The sequence below is a fragment of the Panthera uncia genome, assembly GCF_023721935.1.
Source record: "Panthera uncia isolate 11264 chromosome B2 unlocalized genomic scaffold, Puncia_PCG_1.0 HiC_scaffold_24, whole genome shotgun sequence".
In the NCBI taxonomy this organism is placed as follows: Eukaryota; Metazoa; Chordata; class Mammalia; order Carnivora; family Felidae; genus Panthera; species Panthera uncia.
In genome coordinates, this window is record NW_026057580.1 from 41,455,630 (window position 1) to 41,473,876 (window position 18,247).

At 38.7% G+C, this 18,247-nt stretch overlaps 1 protein-coding gene across 1 annotated transcript in view; it reads left to right on the top strand.

Annotated features, from left to right (window-relative positions):
• The window catches only part of SH3BGRL2 (SH3 domain binding glutamate rich protein like 2), a 70,001-nt gene that overhangs the window by 44,618 nt on the left and 7,136 nt on the right, over positions 1–18,247 (top strand). Inside the window, exon 3 of the mRNA XM_049654641.1 lies at positions 3,059–3,244. Coding sequence (XP_049510598.1) covers positions 3,059–3,244 — 186 coding nt within the window. The remainder of the gene's footprint in view (positions 1–3,058; positions 3,245–18,247) is intronic.

Below are 18,247 nucleotides of genomic sequence, written 5' to 3' on the forward strand. Positions count from 1 at the left end.
TTTTTTTTTTTTTTTTTTTTTTTTTTTTTTTTTTTTTTTTACTTTAGAGACAGAGAAAGTGCAGGAGCCCATGTATGATTCAGGGAGGGGCAGAAAGAGAGAGAGACAGAGACAGAGAGAGACAGAGAGAATCCTAAGGAGGCTCCATGTGCAGTGCAGAGCCTGACATGGGGCTCAATCCCGTGACCCTGCGATCCTGCCCTGAGCTGAAATCAAGAGCACGATGACGCTCCACTGGCTGAGCCGCACAGGAGCCCCTTGAATTTTTTTTTTTAACAGCAACCAATTTGTTTTCCGCCACCTCAATTTTTTGGAGATATAATTGACATATTATACTCTATAAGTATAAGGTATATAACATAATGATTCGATATTTGTATATATTGTGAAATGATTACCACAGTTAGTTTAATTAACACATCTGTCACCTCCCATTGTTTGGATTTTAATATTCTGTGATACATCTTTCAGAAATTGGCTGTAAGGAGGGAGGGGTGTTGAGACATGGACACTTTCATACATTGCTAATGGGAACATATTGACAAGGACTTGTTGAAAAGCAGGTTAGCATGGGTCCACCAGGAGCCTGAAAAATGTCTCTGCCCTTTGATCTGAGTTTCATTCATAGGGTTTTGTCCTAAAATAGTATTGGGAGATAGTGTCAAATATTTTTAAGTAAAGATGTTCACTACATGATATTTCTGGTGCTGAAAGTTACAAATATGCTAAATACCAATAATTGAATAGTAGTTGACTGAAAACATCTACATGATAGGTTGCTAGGCAGATATAAAAATTCATGCTTTTGAAAAAAAACAATGTTCATTTTGACAGAGTGTGTGTGAGTATGTGAGCTGGGGAGGGGTAGAAAGAGGGAGAGAGAGTGTGCTCAGGGTCTCAATCCCAGGAACCGTGAGATCATGACATGAGCTGAAATCAAGAGTTGGAGGCTTAACTGACTGAGCCACCTAAGTGCCCTTGAAAAATTTGTAATGACAGGACGTACACAGGGTACATTCTTGAATGAAAGGGGCAAGACCCAGCTCTTTTTATCGAGTGTGATCCTATGAAAGGAATGACCAGTGAGCAGTAGGGGATTATAGTTAAGCAATAAATGCTGTGTGTGTGTGTGTGTGTGTGTGTGTGTGTGCGCACGCGTGCGCGTGTAGGGCTCGGAGGCTGGGATGTAGAGAAACTGTGTGTCTTTGATATAGCCTAGTATTAAGAGTATGTGAGTTTAAGGGTATTCACCTTTCGAGGTAGACGTGGAGGTGGGGTGGATATTATGTGTACATACATCATATGGAAAACTAAGGTTTGACTGTGTCGGGTTCACTTTTGATCACTCATGAACATTTGAAATATGTTGGATATGTAAAGCTCTACCTACGGACATTAAATCCAAACCCTTTCCTCTAATTAATTTTTGACCCTTTCCTCTAATTAAATGTTGACAGTTTGCTTGTTTTACAATTTCTAGACTTTTAAAAATGCAAATACATTTGCTCTTATAATCAAAGGAGGTGGATCATGAAGGACATTGTGCTATGCTAAGAAATGTATGTATTCTTCCAAGGGCAATGGGGACTCATTAAAGAAGGATCTTAAATAGGAGAATGACATGATTATCTTGACAAGAATAGGTACTAAGACCTCCATCAAAATAGGTGACCAGTTTTGACCTCAGCATCAACCTTGTTTATCTGCCTTGTAGGGTTGTAAGGGGAAACTAAGTAGTATGGATAATACTTTTTTTGCAAGCCAAAGTTTCAAAATAACATAACTACATTTCTGAAAATTGTGTATCAGGGGGAAAAAGTTAACTTTTTCAGAAATGAGAAATAGCTTCCTTCAAGAAACAAGATAATGTATCCATTTTGATTTATAACCATATACTAGGTCTCTTGTTTTCTCATATCATCGAGGGTAAAGATACTCTATTTTGCTGGCTTTGTATTTCTGTCCATGCTAACTGTACAATCTTGTTACTCATTCATAGACTTCAACCCAGTGATCAGAATGTCTTTGCTCATGACCTACAACAAATTTCCATCTCAGAAGCACATGTCATTGAGGCTTTTGAGAGGAAGTTGGAGGAAATTGGTGGAGGCAATCAGTATGTGAAAGTTTGTTCTTCAAGCATTTATTTTCTAGATGAGAGGTCTTTTTGGCGGCTTGCCCTCTCAAAATGATTCTTTTCTTTGGCCCTTATAAAATTTACTTCACCACTTAGGTTGTGTTAAGTCTCTGTGTACATTTCCTAGAATCATTTAGAAAAAGCAGGCGTGTGGTCTCCTGTTTTACATGCTGTGTTTAAGATACTGAATATTGTTGCCCCATCTGAATTATTTAATATGTACCCTGAAATAAAACCAATAAGATTTTGAAAACCTACAGATGTGTTTGTAGCTCTTCAGGAGCACACCTGACCCCTAGTGACTGAAGAAGGAAACATGAAGGTGAGAGGAACAAAGAGAGTTAAGGAATACAGAGTTCAAAGTCAGCCGATGCTTGTTGTTTACTCTCACCTTAGAAGTGGAGAACATTTTTCTCTTTTGAATTGATGAAAGGATGCTTTCATGACAGTGGCTACCGCTGTGGAATACCTGAAAGAGACTGCTGAGGGGAATAGAAATGTTGCTGCTCCCGGGAATCAGTGAAGTGTCGACATCTCATATGGGCTCTCCCTGGTTTTCAAATGGTTTCTGCAGAGGGAGTTTTCATGACTGTAAATGTCAGCTTCTGTAACTGGGAGGGACAGTGGTTATGTCCCTCTGAGAACGAAGTCCCTCACCTCATGCATAATCTGATCCTTCCAGGTGATCAGGGCTGTGCCCCAGTGTTCTGGGGAGTCTAGGTGAAGAAATCATCGTGTCAGGACTTGTCTAGACTTCTGCTGGATACCCAGTGAGTGGACGGTGCCTGGTGCCTGCGAAAATTGCCTCTTGGTTTTGCATTGGTGACCTCTGACCATGAGAAATCAAGTCTAGTTCAATTTGGAAATATCTGCATATTGTTTCAGATAAGCATTTCTCATTTGTCTGTCTTCTCTCTTTAGATAAAGAAGAAACAGCAGGATGTGGTTAGATTTCTGGAAGCCAACAAGATAGAGTTTGAGGAGGTGGATATCACAATGTCAGAAGAACAAAGACAATGGATGTACAAAAACATCCCCCCAGAAAAGAAGCCTGCTCAGGGCAATCCTCTGCCACCTCAGATATTTAATGGTGACCGATACTGTGGAGTAAGTAGCTGGATTGTTACCACACTATTTCTTTGCTTGATTGAAAACACAGTTAACCAGAGTGAAGTTGGGTTTTCTCAGTGAGGACTGTGCTTTCTTCACCCTGGGCCATTCAGGCCCACAGTCTAATAGAAGGGTATATGAGTCCAAGGTTGCAGACTGTGTGTGAATGTGAATACATACATGTCTTAGTGTTCCTGTCTGTTTGGGGAAAGTGGTAAAGTGGTGAGAAGGGAAGGGGTGTGTGTGTGTGTGTGTGTGTGTGTGTGTGTGTTTATTGTGCTCTAAATTTTAAAGCATGTAGATTTTTTAGGTTTATTTTTGAAAGAGAGAGACAGAGTGGCAGGGAAGGGGCAAAGAGAGAGGGAGAGAGAGGATCCCAAGCAGGCTTTGCACTGTCAATGCAGAGCCATATGCAGGGCTCGAACTCATGAACCGTGAGATCATGACTTGAGCCAAAATCAAGAGTCGCACGCTTAACTGACTGAGCCACCCAGGTGCCCCTTGAAGCATATTACTTGATTAATACATTTTGGGAGTAGAGTAGACGGGGTAATTATCCTTGAATCTTTATCCCTCTATGGTATAAAAAACTGTTAATAGCTGATTATAAACCAGAGTTTCTTTTTTTTTTATGATAATGAACCAGATGGATCATTATGAACATCAAAAATACATTATTAGGTGCCTTTTTCCTGTATGTAGCATATGAGAAGATGAAGTCACTTTTGTCTGATTATCTCTTTTCCTTCTCACTGGGTTAAGAAAAAAAAATGAGAAATTTCTTTCTAATGAGTAGTTAAGGTTTGATTTTTGTTATACTCTCAGTATATACGTAAGTATTTACTTTGGGACCTGTACTCCAGTTCTTTAAGGATGGCCTGGAGAAGGGGAAGGGCCAACAGTGCTGAGGTGCTTACGGTGAAATAAATAGCTGGGTTGTATAAGAGTGGAGAAAAGGGACAATAGTGCTTATCATACCTTGAGATGAAACCATTCCCATGGACATAAGAGAGGAGATAAAGATTGTGCACAGAGTTCCTACATTCATGTCAGAGGAGAATCCCAAACATGGCACTAGACTTAGATTTGAGTTCTAGTGCTTTATGTTGGCTTTGACACCTTTGAAAAGTCATTTTTCTCTTAAAGAATCTATTTTCTCATCTTTTTTTTTTTTTTTTTGAAATTTTAATTTGAGAGAGAGAGATTGAGTAGGTGAGGGAGCAGAGAAAGAGGGAGAGAGAGAATCCATGCTGTCAGCGCAGAGGCTGACGTGGGGCTCGATCCCATGAACCGTAAGATCATGACCTGAGCCAAAATTAAGAGTTGGATGCTCAACTGACTGAGCCACCCAGGAGTCCCTCAGTTTTCTCATCTTGAAGCAAAGGATGATAATATCTCTTTTACTTCACATGATATTTGTGGCTATAAAATACTTTTTAAGTACATTATATAAGAATAAATATTACTTTTTATGGAATTTTTTAGTATTGTGATCTCATATTTTATTAGGGGAAGTATGTGGTAACTGAGGGTGTATCCCATTCATGATTACAAGGCCTAGAAAATGTACTCTTGTACCTGCAAACCAAAATGAGGCATAGTTGAGAATGTGTGTGAACTGTACAGTTCAAAACAACGCAAAACTGTGAGTCAAATAGGGCTAGAAGGCTTAAAACAAAAATCTCACAGCTTTATTTTCCTCAGCCTTCACAGGTGTGAGAATTCCTTTATTGTGGTCTTGTAGGTGAGTGGTAATTTGGCTCATTACAGAATTTTAGGTTGGAAAGAGTTTTGGTGGTTTTGCATCATTATCATCTGGTTTCTAGTGCTGCAGTTGAGAAGTCTGGTGACATTTTTCTTGATCATTTGTATGTTTTTGCCAGTTTCTTCTATGCAGATTTTTAATCTCTTATCATATGTGTATCCTATCATATGTGCTGAGGTGCTTACGGTGAAATAAATAGCTGTTTTATTATCTATTTTTCATTCACAGCGCTGAGTGCTCAGTAGGTCCTTCTCCAAGAAGTACATGATTATTAAATGTTTTTGTAGCATTTTTTTGAAAAAATTTCCCCTGCTTTTTCTCCTTGTTCTCGTTATCTGGAATACACACTAATTTAAATAGTGGACTTCTTACAGCGAATTTCTAATATATATATATATATTTTATTGTCCTCTTTGTTTCTACTTCTGGGAGATTTCTTTATCTTACCTCTGAATTTTTTCATTGAATTTTTATGTCATCTTTTTTTTTTTCCCTTCCTTACATTCTGGTTTTCTCTTTTTAATAATGCGCCTTTATGAGATGAATACCAGATCTTAGCTCAGTGAGATATTAAATATGATTTCTTTGCGGTCTTTTCTTACCAGTACTGTCCCTGTCCTACTAATTCCCTTGTTTTCACTTTATTTTGGTCTTTTCTCTCAAGTGTGGTAGGCTTTCCTCAGATCTCTGGTGATCTTGGTCTTTTGTTTATTTAAGAGGTGAGGCACTAGAAAGCTAGTTAGAAGCTGCAGGTGTCCTTATGTACCCATGTGGGCTTGTTTCTCCCTTCCCCCACCTCCCTGTAGGGATGACTGGGTAGCCTGTTAGCATTCTCATTGCAGATACTGATAATAAAATCTGTGGGTCTTTTCTCAGATGATAGATTAGCTTTTCCAGAGAATGGCCCTTCAGTCTCCTGCTTTGGGGATATCAGCCTGGCTACTGGAGTTCTGGACCTGTAGGTGAGACACTGGAGGCTCTCCCTCTCTGCCATGCACAGTTTCTCTTCATATCCCTGTTGAAACCCCACTGTCTTCCATTCTGGCGTTTCTAAGTTTGTTGCTTCCAGAAGCCATGTTTATTAAGGGTGGACCTTCTAGCTCCTTTGGGGGAGAGTGAGGCACCCTGGAATCTAACTGCTGCTTATGTAGACTTTCAAACCATCTCCCTGTTTTCTTGTCTTTGCCCACTCACCCCACCCTCACAGTAGCTGATGCCTCCAGCTCCTGATGTCTTTGGGGCCCTGCAGCTTGTGTCTTGTTGATGCTGCTTTGCAAACACTGAGGTTTGACCCATCTTCTGCTCTCTGATGCCCCTCACTGTCTCTCTCCCCACTTCCTGCGTATGTTGTGGTTCAGAGCTGTAAGATGTCTCCTGTTTTATTTTTTAAAAATTGTGTTTCTGGTTTTTAAAAAAAACTCTTGTTGATTTTTCAAGATAAAGGAAGAGACATCTTTGCTCTATCATTGTGAAAGTAGAAGTCTTGAGAGCCCTTTGGATAGAGGAATGAATGAGTGAATAAAAGACTGTAGTGTGAGGTAAAGTTAATTGCTTATCCTTGCCTTCACTTCTCTACGACTTTCTAAATCTCTGTGTATCTTTGCTCTACAGAGTCTATGGAAATTTTTTCAGATAGACTGTCTGGGAGCCGACTAGAGGCTTACACATTGATTAAACTGTGCTGGATAAATGGCATCTTCTCTGCTTGAGCACTGTTAGTCCTATGGTGACGGTGACAGCAATGCCAGTCCACGCTCTGTCTTTATAGTCTCTTCTAGCAGGAGTTTTGAAGACAGTGTCTGCTCTTATCACGGTCAAGTAAATTCGACTTTGACAAAAGCAAAAGCATTAGAGAGCAACTAACCATGGTCACATTCATCCTACCCGCCCCTGTGCACCTTGCTTTACCCAGTGATAGTTTATGAGTGGTCTGATCTGGTTGGATAACTCGTGGAAACCTGCCGCATTGCAAGTGACAGGATCCAATGAGCATGAAGATTTTCCTATTTCCTGGAATTGGCTGGAAACTTACTACTTTGTAGTATTTTAAACTGGGTGAGCTAGGCATGTGAGACATAAACATTTGCTAAGCTACTTGGTAATCGGTGTAGGTAATTTCCTTTTCTCTGCCCTTTAGTATTTGAATATCCGTCTGTTGTAAGAATTCCCCACTGAATGGAAGCTCGTGGGCATGCCCAGTCAGTTCTTCCCACCCCAGAATTTGAGCATTGAGGGTATAATGTAGAAACACAGGATCAGTTGGACAGGAGTCTTGGGGTCAGGAATAGCCATGGCTGGTGTGCTAATGGGGCCGACCCTGGGGTGTGGCCTGGGTGTGTTCTTGGCTACCCAGACATAGAAATTCTTCTTATAAACTGGTTCTCCAGCTTTAATGTGGGTTTAGAACTTCCCACTGTACTGCCATAAATTCTTTTCCTGTTAAGTTGCTAATGTCCATTTCGGTTGTTTGTGGTCAGGAATCCAAATTGCACAGACTGGTTGTTCTTTCTATTTTCTGGGAGTAGCCGTACCATGAGCAAGAGTCTTCTCTGGAAATGGGTAACCTAAAGGTAAACATCCTAGCACCTAGACTTTTCTGATGGGCTTTAGTGTCTGATTTGGATTTTGGAAAGCTCAGGTCCTCATGTCTAGGGTTTAAACTTTGTTCTCTCTCTGTGGAACTTGCCTGTGTGGAGTGCACCAGAAATGAAATACACACATCTGCACGGAGGGAAAATGTTTACTACCCGTTCATTTCTTTTCTTCCTTCCTATTCAAAAAAAAAAAAAAAAAAAGTTTTGGATTTTTAAAATATATTTTTATTTTTTATTAATAACATTTATTGTGGAAAAACATATTGTAATACTTAGTGTCTTACTTTTAAGTGTACAGTTTAGTAGTGTTAAATATATTCATTGTTGTAAAACAGATATCCAGAACTTTTTCATCTTGCAGAACTGAAACTCTATACCTATTAAATAACTCCTGTTTGTCCCCTCCCCCCCAGACCTTGATAACAATCATTCTGCTTTCTATCTGTGAATTTGACTACATTAGATACCTCACAGAAGTGAAATCATACAGGGGTGCCAGGATGGCTCAGTAGGTTAAGCATCCGACTTTGGCTCAGGTCATGATCTCGAGATTCATGACCTCAAGCCCCGCGTTGGGCTCTGTGCTGACAGCTCAGAGACTGGAGCCTGCTTTGGATTCTGTGTCTCCCTCTCTCTCTGACCATCCTCCACTCATGCTTTGTCTCTTTCTCAAAAATAAACATTAAAAAAAATTTTTTTTATAATAAAAAAGAAATGAAATCATGCAATGTTTGTCCTTTTGTGACTAGTCACTTCACTTAGCATAATGTTTTCAAGGTTCATCCATGTTGTATGTCTTAGTCCATTAAGGCTGCTATAACAAAAATTGGGTTATATATACAGATTGGGTATCTTGCAAATAAGAAATGTATTTCTCATGGTTCTGGAAGCTGCAAGTCTAAGATCAGGGTGACAGAAGGGTTGGGTTCTGGCAAAGACACTCTTCTGGATTGTAGACTGCCAACTTCCTGCCAACTTCCTTCCATGGTGAAAGGGGACAAGGGAGCTCTTTTATAGGGCATTACTCCTATCCTTGAAGGCTCCAGCCTCATGACCTGATCACCTCCTAAAGGCCTTTGGGCATGAAGATTTCAACATGTGAATTTTGGGGGAAGATACAAACATTTCTCCTATAGCATTGAAGCATGTGAGAAGATTTCAATTCTTTTTAAGTCTTTCATTGTGTGTATATTCCATATTTTTTTGTCCATTCATTTGTTGATGAATTGGGTTGCTTCTGTCTCCTGGCTATTGTGAGTAGTACTGCTTTGAACATAGGTTTGGAAATAACTCCTTGACATTCTGCTTTCAGGTGTGTGTGTGTGTGTGTGTGTGTGTGTGTGTGTGTGTGTGTGTGTATATATATATATAATGCAACAATCCCAATGTATATGTGTGTAGATATACACAATCTATATCCCAATATACATGTGTGTACACATACACAATATATACGTGTATATATATGCATCATATGGTAGTTCTACTTTTAATTTTTTGAAGAACCATCATACTGTTTTCCCTAGTGGTTGTGCCATTTTACAGTCCCGTCAGCAGTGCACAAGGATTCTGACTTCTCTATATCCCCACCAATACTTGTTATTTTGTTTGTTTCGTCATGTTTTGAGAGTACCCATCTTAATAGGTGTGAGGTGATACCTCATTGTGATTTTGGTTTGCATTTCTCTGATGATTAGTGATGTTGAGCATTTCATACACTTATTGCCCACTTGTATATCATTTTTGAAGAAATATCTATTCAAGTTCTTTGCCCATTTTTTAATCAGGCTATTTGATTTTTTGTTGTTGAGGGATTTTTTTTTTTTAAATGTTTATTTATTTTGAGAGAGCATGTGAAAATGCATATGCACTCACAGTGGAGGGGCAGAGAGAGGAGACAGAATACCAAGCAGTCTCCGTGTTACAGCACGAAATGTGACATCCTGACCTGTGCCGAAATCCAGAGTGCTTAACTGATTGAGCCACCCAGGAACCCCAATGGAAGAATATTTTTATAGAAAAATAACCATTTTGATCATTTTCCATGGGGCAACTTATAAGATTGTTTATATTTTAAAACTATTGAATTACTCTTTTGGTACTTTTAGATGATACTTGTAAGATGTTAAATTTGTACCTAAGCATTGGGTCTACTGCTAATCAAATAACGTTTACATTAAAGCTGTTGACTAGTTTGGTTAAGTAATGATTTGCGGGCCAACTCTGACTGCCTTTCCTCATATTACCTTGATTAATTGGAGCCTGAAAGTAGACTAGAGATGGGTTAGATTACTCTTAAAGAGTTTCAGAAAGGCTAAATGACCAGCAGTGGTTCCTTGTGGCATCTTTTTCTTTCCCGTGAAAGGAGACAAGGAGATGTGTTAGTGGCTTCTTACCATTGGCGGAAGCTTAAAAGAACCACAGAGCACCTAAATGTATGTAGTTGTATTGTTTCCAAATGCAATGTTATGTAAGACTTCTGAGAAGATTGTCTTGGGATAATATATTTTAAGTGTGTTTGGACATCTTTTTGAAGCATGCATAACCAAGTCCCTTAATTGTCAGTTTTCAAATCCCGGATTCATACATATGATTATATATTTTTAAATAATATATTTGAATTTGAATATATTGAATTTGAACACACACGTATATGTCTATATCTGAATATATTGAATTTGAACACATGCACACACACACACACACACACACACACACACACATCTCCACACATAAATATAAGAAATGACTTTCAGCAAAAGTCTCCTAAGAAGTTTGTTGGAAAGAGATATTTAAAGAGATTTTCATATTGAGTTGGTTATCCAACATTGTTGTTTTTTCTTTTTTTCTTAGCACTAAAATAAGTATAGAAATAGAGAAATTGGGAAAATGAGAATAAGGAAGGGGGGACAATGAATACTGCCTTTTGAATACAACTGCAAACATTTGGTCAATGCAACTTCTCTTTTCTTACAAATTGATTAAAATTTTAAAAATCCTATTTTTGATCATACTATATATACCATTTTGTGCCCTGCTTTGTTCTCTAAAAAAAATAGTTTCCCTGTCTTTGTAAGCATATATTTAGAGGTTACATATTATTCTCTGTGTTGGATAATTATAATTAACTTAATCATTCCCTCACTGTGGACTATTTAGTTGTTTCCAGTCACTTGAAATAATTGTTTGCAACTGGCAAGCTGTTCTGAAGAATGTTATTTTATAAAGTACATTCTCATTTAAGCTATTCTACTCTTTTTCCTTTCCTTATAGTCACTTTTCTCTCTTCCCTTAGAGTCATCAGTCAAACAGCAAAAATATTTGGGGGTATACTATTATCAAGATGTGAAGGGTTATTGTTGAACCCAGAAGCTGGGTTCAAAGTAAAGAAAAAGTCACTTGGTGAAATGAAAACTAGTAAAAGTCAAAACGAGATGATTATTATATGTATTGATAGTAAAACCAAAGTTAAGTTTCTTAGGGGTGCCCAAGGTTCTAGAATAAAGATTGCCTATCTGCCCAGAGCAGCATTTGGCTTGGAGATTTTGAGTACTTTGCCAAAGCATATTTTTTAAAGAATGTTTATTTATTTTGAGAGAGAGAGAGAGAGTGTGTGTGTGAGCGAGCATGAGCAGGGGAGGTGCAGAGAGAGAGAGGGAGAGAGAGAATCCCAAGCAGGCTCTACACTGTCAGTGGCTCGAACTCACAAACTATGAGATTGACCTGAGCGGAAATCAAGAGTCAGATGTTTAACCTACTGAGCCACCCGGGCACTTCCCAAAAGCATACTTTTTAATAGCAGAAGAAACACTGATATATTATGGGGCAGGATGCTGGGTTTCCATGAATTTTAAGATGGAACAAGACTTCAAAGAATTTTGCTTTCATAGAAGCTGCCTCAAAATATATTCTCCAATATTCTAGATCAGGGATTGGCCCCCTGGTAAATACGTTAGGCTTTTCAGGCCACCAGTTCTATGCCGCATCTTCTTTTTTGGTTTGGTTGTCTTTGTTTTATTTTCTAACCATTTAAAAATGTCAAACCACACTCAGCACAGAAGCCCCTCCATAGTTTACCCCTGTTCTAGATGGTCCCTTCATACTTCCTCCACCTCCTGGGGTTCTTTAGTGGTCACATTTGAGAAACACAGGATGATTAGCTATTTTCCAAGTCTCCTCTGTGAAAATCAAGTATATTATCTGGCAGGATGGATATATGGAGTGGAACATAGTGAGAATTTTAGCCTATGTGGAAGCCTGACTGGCAGTGACTTGTGTTACTAGAACTCTGCTTGGAGTTAATAAGGAAAAGAAAAAAAAGAAAAGAAAAAAAGCTAAAGTTTAAAATTTTTATTGTTATTCACAGGAGATTGTGCTCTGTTTCTAAAATATGGATGTTTTGGGGTGCCTGGGTGGCTCAGTCAGTTAAACGTCCAACTTTGGCTCAGCTCATGATCTTGCAGTTTGTGAGTTCAAGCCCCCATTGGGCTGTCTGCTGTTAGCACAGAGCCCACTTCAGATCCTCTGTCTCTCTCTCTGTCTCTTCCCCACACTCTCTCTGTCTCTCTCTTTCTCTCTCAAAAATAAACATTTAAAATGTGAATGTTATTTATGTAGGCTTAATGACTACATCATCTACATGATATTTAAGGGAAGGCCCTGAAAGTTACCCCAAACTCACTTTTCTTTGCCTCAATACCCACTTGGTTACTAAATCCTGTGACTTTTATTTCCTATCTAATTCTGCCCTATTTCTCTCTCAGAACTCAATTCAAATGGGCCTTCTTATTGAGCTTTCTCTTTTTTTTTTTATTTTATTTTTTATTTTTTATTTTTTAATATATGAAATTTACTGTCAAATTGGTTTCCATACAACACCCAGTGCTCATCCCAAAAGGTGCCCTCCTCAATACCCATCACCCACCCTGCCCTCCCTCCCACCCCCCATCAACCCTCAGTTTGTTCTCAGTTTTTAACAGTTTATTGAGCTTTCTCTAATTAACTAGGGCTCTGGTTATCACTGCTCCTCCCCCAGGTCCAGCAAACCTGTGCCTCATTCCTATTATGACCTTTATGTCATAAATTTTTTTTTATGTCTTTCCCCTCAGCCAGTCTCCAAGCTTCCTTGTACTCACCTCAGCAGGCATGTGTATTTTAGTATCTGCATAGTGTTAGGAACCCAGAACATACTTACCAGAATTAGTCATGTGAATGGGTGAATGGCTGCACAGATGTTTTCAGCGGAGCAGGTAGCTAACCTGTTCTGTTCAGCCCCGCCTTGTCAGTTCTGAGCATTTGCATTCCCATTTTATTAATAAAAGTCAAAGGCAAATGTCTCAAAGGGAAGCTTATTGAACCTTCTTCTAAATTTTACAATGAAATCTATTTGGAAAATCACCTCAATTAGAAACTCACCTATCTCACAGGTAGAATTTTCTTAGGAACTTAATCTGAGAGGTGCCTGGGTGGCTCAGTCAGTTAAGTGTAAGGTCATGATCTCACAGTTCGTGAGTTTGAGCCCCATGTGGGGCTCTGTGCTGTCAGTGCAGAGCCTGCTTCTGATCCTCTGTTCCCCTCTTTCTCTGCCCCTCCCCTACTATTTCTCTCTCTCTCTCTCTCTCTCTCTCTCTCTCTCTGTCTCTCTCTCTCAAAAATAAACAGTAAAAAAAAAAAAAAAGAAACTTAATCTGAATTTGAAGATCTCTATTCAAAGCCTTCTTTCTAAAAGATAACTTATCTAATCAAGGAGAATCTTCAAATGTTTTACTGTAAATAATCTTATATGACATCCTCACAGATACTAGGAAAGGAAGAAGGTTGGGTGGTGGGGAAAGGGGTGATATAAATTCCTCTTTATCACTTGCTGATCAGCTGTATGCCCAGAAGCATAACAATTTAATTAGATATTCTTTGCGGTTTTATCTCTTTTATATAGCTGTAGTTTTTATTCTTCTGTCTATAAATGTTTAATCTCCCATTTTCACCTCACTGAGATGTTTGCCGCAGTATTCTACAGTGATGAATCCCTGGGACACGTCTTTCATGAAAACGATGGCTTGTGCTGTGAATATTGAAGACCTTCATCCAGACGGGTTGAGGCTGCCCCAGTTGCATGTTTAATAGGAGATCTTAAATAGTGTCCACATGGGCGGTTTTCTCTCTGTTAAAATGTTTCTCTTTCGGAGTGTATGCAGTTAGACTTAATGAAAAGAAAACAAAACTATTAAGACACCAAGGGCATGTTAATACTCTCAGTGTTACAACAGTAAAGAGGGTCAAAAGTGCAAAGACACTTTTCCTCTGCCCTTTCTTTATGTGCGCCCTCCCCTGATTCCCATGAGATACAGCCTCTCTTGTGAGGTTCTTCTTTGTAGTTCTCTGAGTTACCACCACTCTGTGTGAATACACATTGTACCTATATTCCTTGATGTAAAAATTAGACTGCATTTGTTTCCTTGAAAGATGAAGAGAAATTTGGATTCTTACAGCTTCTTCATTTTTCCCCCATGCAAAGATTATAGCAGCCACATTCTCCTCTGTGACCGTAATAACTATTATAAAATATATAAACATACTTAATATTTATTTTGTTTTAAAGATATTAGTATCTCTATTGAGCTGTTTAGTTGTGTGAGCATAGAGGAGGGTATGTATCTACTTTACCAAATCCCTGTGGCTTAAAGGAGAATGACATAAATGTCAATAGCCAAGAGATTCTCTTCATTAATTTTAGCCTTTTCACTTAACTCCTCTGGGTATTTTTTTAAATGTTATTGCTGGTTCCTTTTCCTATGTTTAGTACAAAGTTTTTTTCCCATCCAGTTTCAGTTGGTGCCTGGGTAGATGTTTCCTCTTGCCCTGCTATCTTGTACTAGTATGGTCAGAAATGTTAAACATCGGGGGCACCTGGTGGCTCAGTCGGTTGGGCGTCTGACTTCTGCTCAGGCCGTGATCTCTCAGTTCGTGGGTTTGAGCCCCTTGTCAGGCTCTGTGCTGACAGCTCAGAGCCTGGAGCCTGCTTTGGATTCTGTGTCTCCCTCTTTTTCTGTACCTTCCCTGCTTGCACTCTGTCTCTCTCAAAAATAAATAAACGTTAAAAAAAATTAAAAAGGAAATAAAAGAAATGTTAAACATGAATTAGAAATTTAAAATCCTTGGGGCGCCTGGGTGGCTCAGTCAGTTGAGTGTCTGACTTCGGCTCAGGTCATGATCTCACAGCTCGTGAGTTCAAGCCCCGTGTTGGGCTCTGTGCTGACAGCTCAGAGCCTGGAGCCTGCTTCTGCGTCTCCCTGTCTCTCTGCCCCTAACCCACTCACATTCTGTCTCTGTCTCTCTCAAAAATAAATAAACATTAAAAAAAAAAAAAGAAATTTAAAATCCTCTGCTTTGGGCTTACCCATATTTGGTGTTTGGCACAGAAATTGCTGAATGAAGCTGTTTCAGACAATACATCTTACATACTGTACCAGGATTGCAACTGTCAACTATTTTTTCCTTCTATGTCAAGATTTTATAAAATAGAACATAGCATTAATAGTCCTTACCCACTAAATCAAGATATTCTGCTCAGAGGCTCCCCTCAGGCTTGAAACAAATTTTAGGAAGAATGAGCCTCTGCCCATTTTTAGCAGCAGCAGCAGTAATTCTTGTAGTCTTAAAAAAAATTAAAAATTTCTTTTCTTCTTTTGGGTAAACCAGATTTGCTTTTGCTCATTTAGAACTGATTGCTGCCGTTTCCTTGTAGGCCTTGTATTGTTTTTATTCCCCACAGCCTCCTGTTTGGATATGCCCTTGGCATGTGGAAATAATATGAGTCTGTCACTTGTCATTGACTAAGCGTGGGAAGCAGTACAGCTTTACAGCGTGGCCGCTGTGGGTTTCCTCACTGTTCTCTTAGGGAACACTAAAAGGGCAAAGAACTTTAAGGTCTTTGTCTCAAATGCTTGTCTAGTCCATAATAGTCTAATCATGGTGTACGGGTAATGTACTTAAGTAAGCTCTGTGGAAGAATGAGACCATTGTGCATTTTACCTGTTGTAAATTTTATCATGAGCTCATAAATTCTCTTAACATTGGTTTTTCCTGGAATGCAAACAGAAGTATAGGTAACAGAAACTCCCCCCGCCTCCCACTTCTTAACAGCTGTTTAGCTTGCCGTATTTTTCTTAAAATTGCAGCATTTAGATAGATGGTCTGTTAGTACCAGTGCTCAGTTATGTTGATAACATACCTATATAGTCCAGAAATTTCTCTTTTCATAGGCAGTTAGCACTAAAAACAAAGTGAGTTTTTCATCTTTTGTCTTATGTGTGATAAAAATGTTACAGCTTCTAAAACTGGGCGATTTTATCTTAAATATGCTTTGTATGTTTGTACCCTTTTCCAAAGATGATTTTAACTGATCTTTATATTTTATAGTTATAGAAGGTTGATTGTGTAATTTGCAGATGTGTATTTACAAACACTTCAGAGAAAGCATCTTTAACTATAAGGAATTCAGCAAGCCTATTTAGAAACTTTATATTGGGTTTTTAAAATACAATGCTTTTAACTTTGCAGTACAGAGTCTTAATATATTTTTAAAAATAGAAGCCTGATAAGTGAAATGGATTTGATAAGAAAGTGGATCTTTCTCTTATATTGGGGAATGCCTAAGGGCATAAGAACTTACAGCTTTAATAGGACATGATTTTAAAATTTCTAATACTATTTTACTCTTAAATTATTTCAGTCATACTGTTTAATGTATTGTCTCTGAAAGGAGGTATTAACAATTAAAAAATACTAGATTTTAAATTATCCATCACCTACTCTGCCTAAATATGACAAAAAATAATTTATTAAACCTTTTACACTTTGAGATTCATCAGACTTTTAAATATCAGAAAACAAATTTACATAATTTTTAAAAACCCATAATAGAGTAGAAATAGGGTTTACTCAAATTATGTTACTCATATGAGATTACCTAAAACATGTAACATCAGTCATTAATCAGCAAACACAACTCATTCATCTGCTTAACCTGGTGTGTGTCAGGCACTGTCCCAACATTCACTCTAAGAATTACTTCCTTTCGGGGAGCTTGGGTGGCTCAGTCGGTTAAGCATCCGTCTTCAGCTCAGGTCATGATCTCACAGTTTGTGGGTTCAAGCCCCGGGTTGGGCTCTATGCTTCAGATTCTGTGTCTCCTTCTCTCTCTGCTCCTCCCCTGCTCATGTTCTGGCTCTGTCTCTTAATAATAAATAAACATTAAAAAAGTTTTTTTTTAATAAAGAAAAATTACTTCCTTTCAATTATTCTGCTTTTATTTTTAAAAAAAATTTTTTAAGTTTATTTTTAAGTTTATTTATTTTTGAGAGAGAGACAGAGTGAGCAGGGGAGGGGCAGAGAGAGGGGCAGGGAGAGAGAGGGAATCCCAGGCAGGCTCCACACTGTCAGCATGGAGCCCAATGTGGGGCTTGAACTCACAAACCAAGAGATCATGACCTGAGCTGAGACAAATAGATGCTTAACTGACTGAGCTACCCAGGCACCCCTCAGTTTTTCTGCTTTTAAAGTTAATTACCAAATCTTATATTTGTGTCTTTGGAAGGAGTTAATTACCTTAATGACAGTTTGTAAACTGTTGGGAGGATCCAATTCAATATTCAGGTAAGAAACCTGCTTGCCATAGTGATGTTAAAGGCAGAGAAAGTATGCACCAAACAGGATAATTTCTTGAACCCCAATCAGTGAAATGGTACTCAACTGTTTGAAAATACCATTGTTGCAAAGAATGTTTGTAACATTTTTGGTTCATAGGATTTTTCAGAAGTTCTGCTAGACCTGTATTAATTGTGACATGGTTTTTCTTACAAAAAATTGTAAAATTTTCTGTAAAATTCTATGAAATCTGTAATATCCTAGAGCCACTAGAAACTCTCATAACCTCCAACTGCCCCGTTGGTGTCTTCTTTACTTGATTGTCTGTCTCATATAGTTTCTCAAACTTAACATTTTGAAACTCCACTTCAACCTTACTCTTACATCTGGTTTTTCTCTGGTCTTTCCCATCAAGTTACAAAACTCAGAGCTGCTCCAAGTCTTAATTCTCCCTAGCTCTGTCCCCCAATTCCAGAGTCGAGTATGATCAATTCTTCCTTCTTCTGCTCGCTTCAGCAGCACATAGACGAAAAATTCTTCCTCCAGAATATAGAATATGTCTCCAGTCTGTCTGCATTTCTCTCTCTCTCTTCACCATCATTGGTCTGGTTCAGGCTGCCACCATCTTACCTGGATTTACCACAGTACTCTTCTGACTTTTCCCCATTTTCCTTCTTGCTGGCCTGTCTGAGCCATTCTCCACACAGTTAAAATCGCTATTTTCTTAAATTTTTTTTTAATATTTATTTATTTTTGAGAGAGAGAGACAGGGTGAGAGCAGGGGAGGGGCAAAGAGAGAGGGAGACACAGAATCCAAAGCAGGCTCCAGGCTCTGAGCTGTCAGCACAGAGCCCAATGTGGGGCTCAAACTCATGAACTGTGAGATCATGACCTGAGCCAAAGTTGGATGCTTAACCGACTGAGCCACCCAGGCACCCCAAATTTCTAATTTCTTTCTTTCTTTCTTTCTTTCTTTCTTTCTTTCTTTCTTTCTTT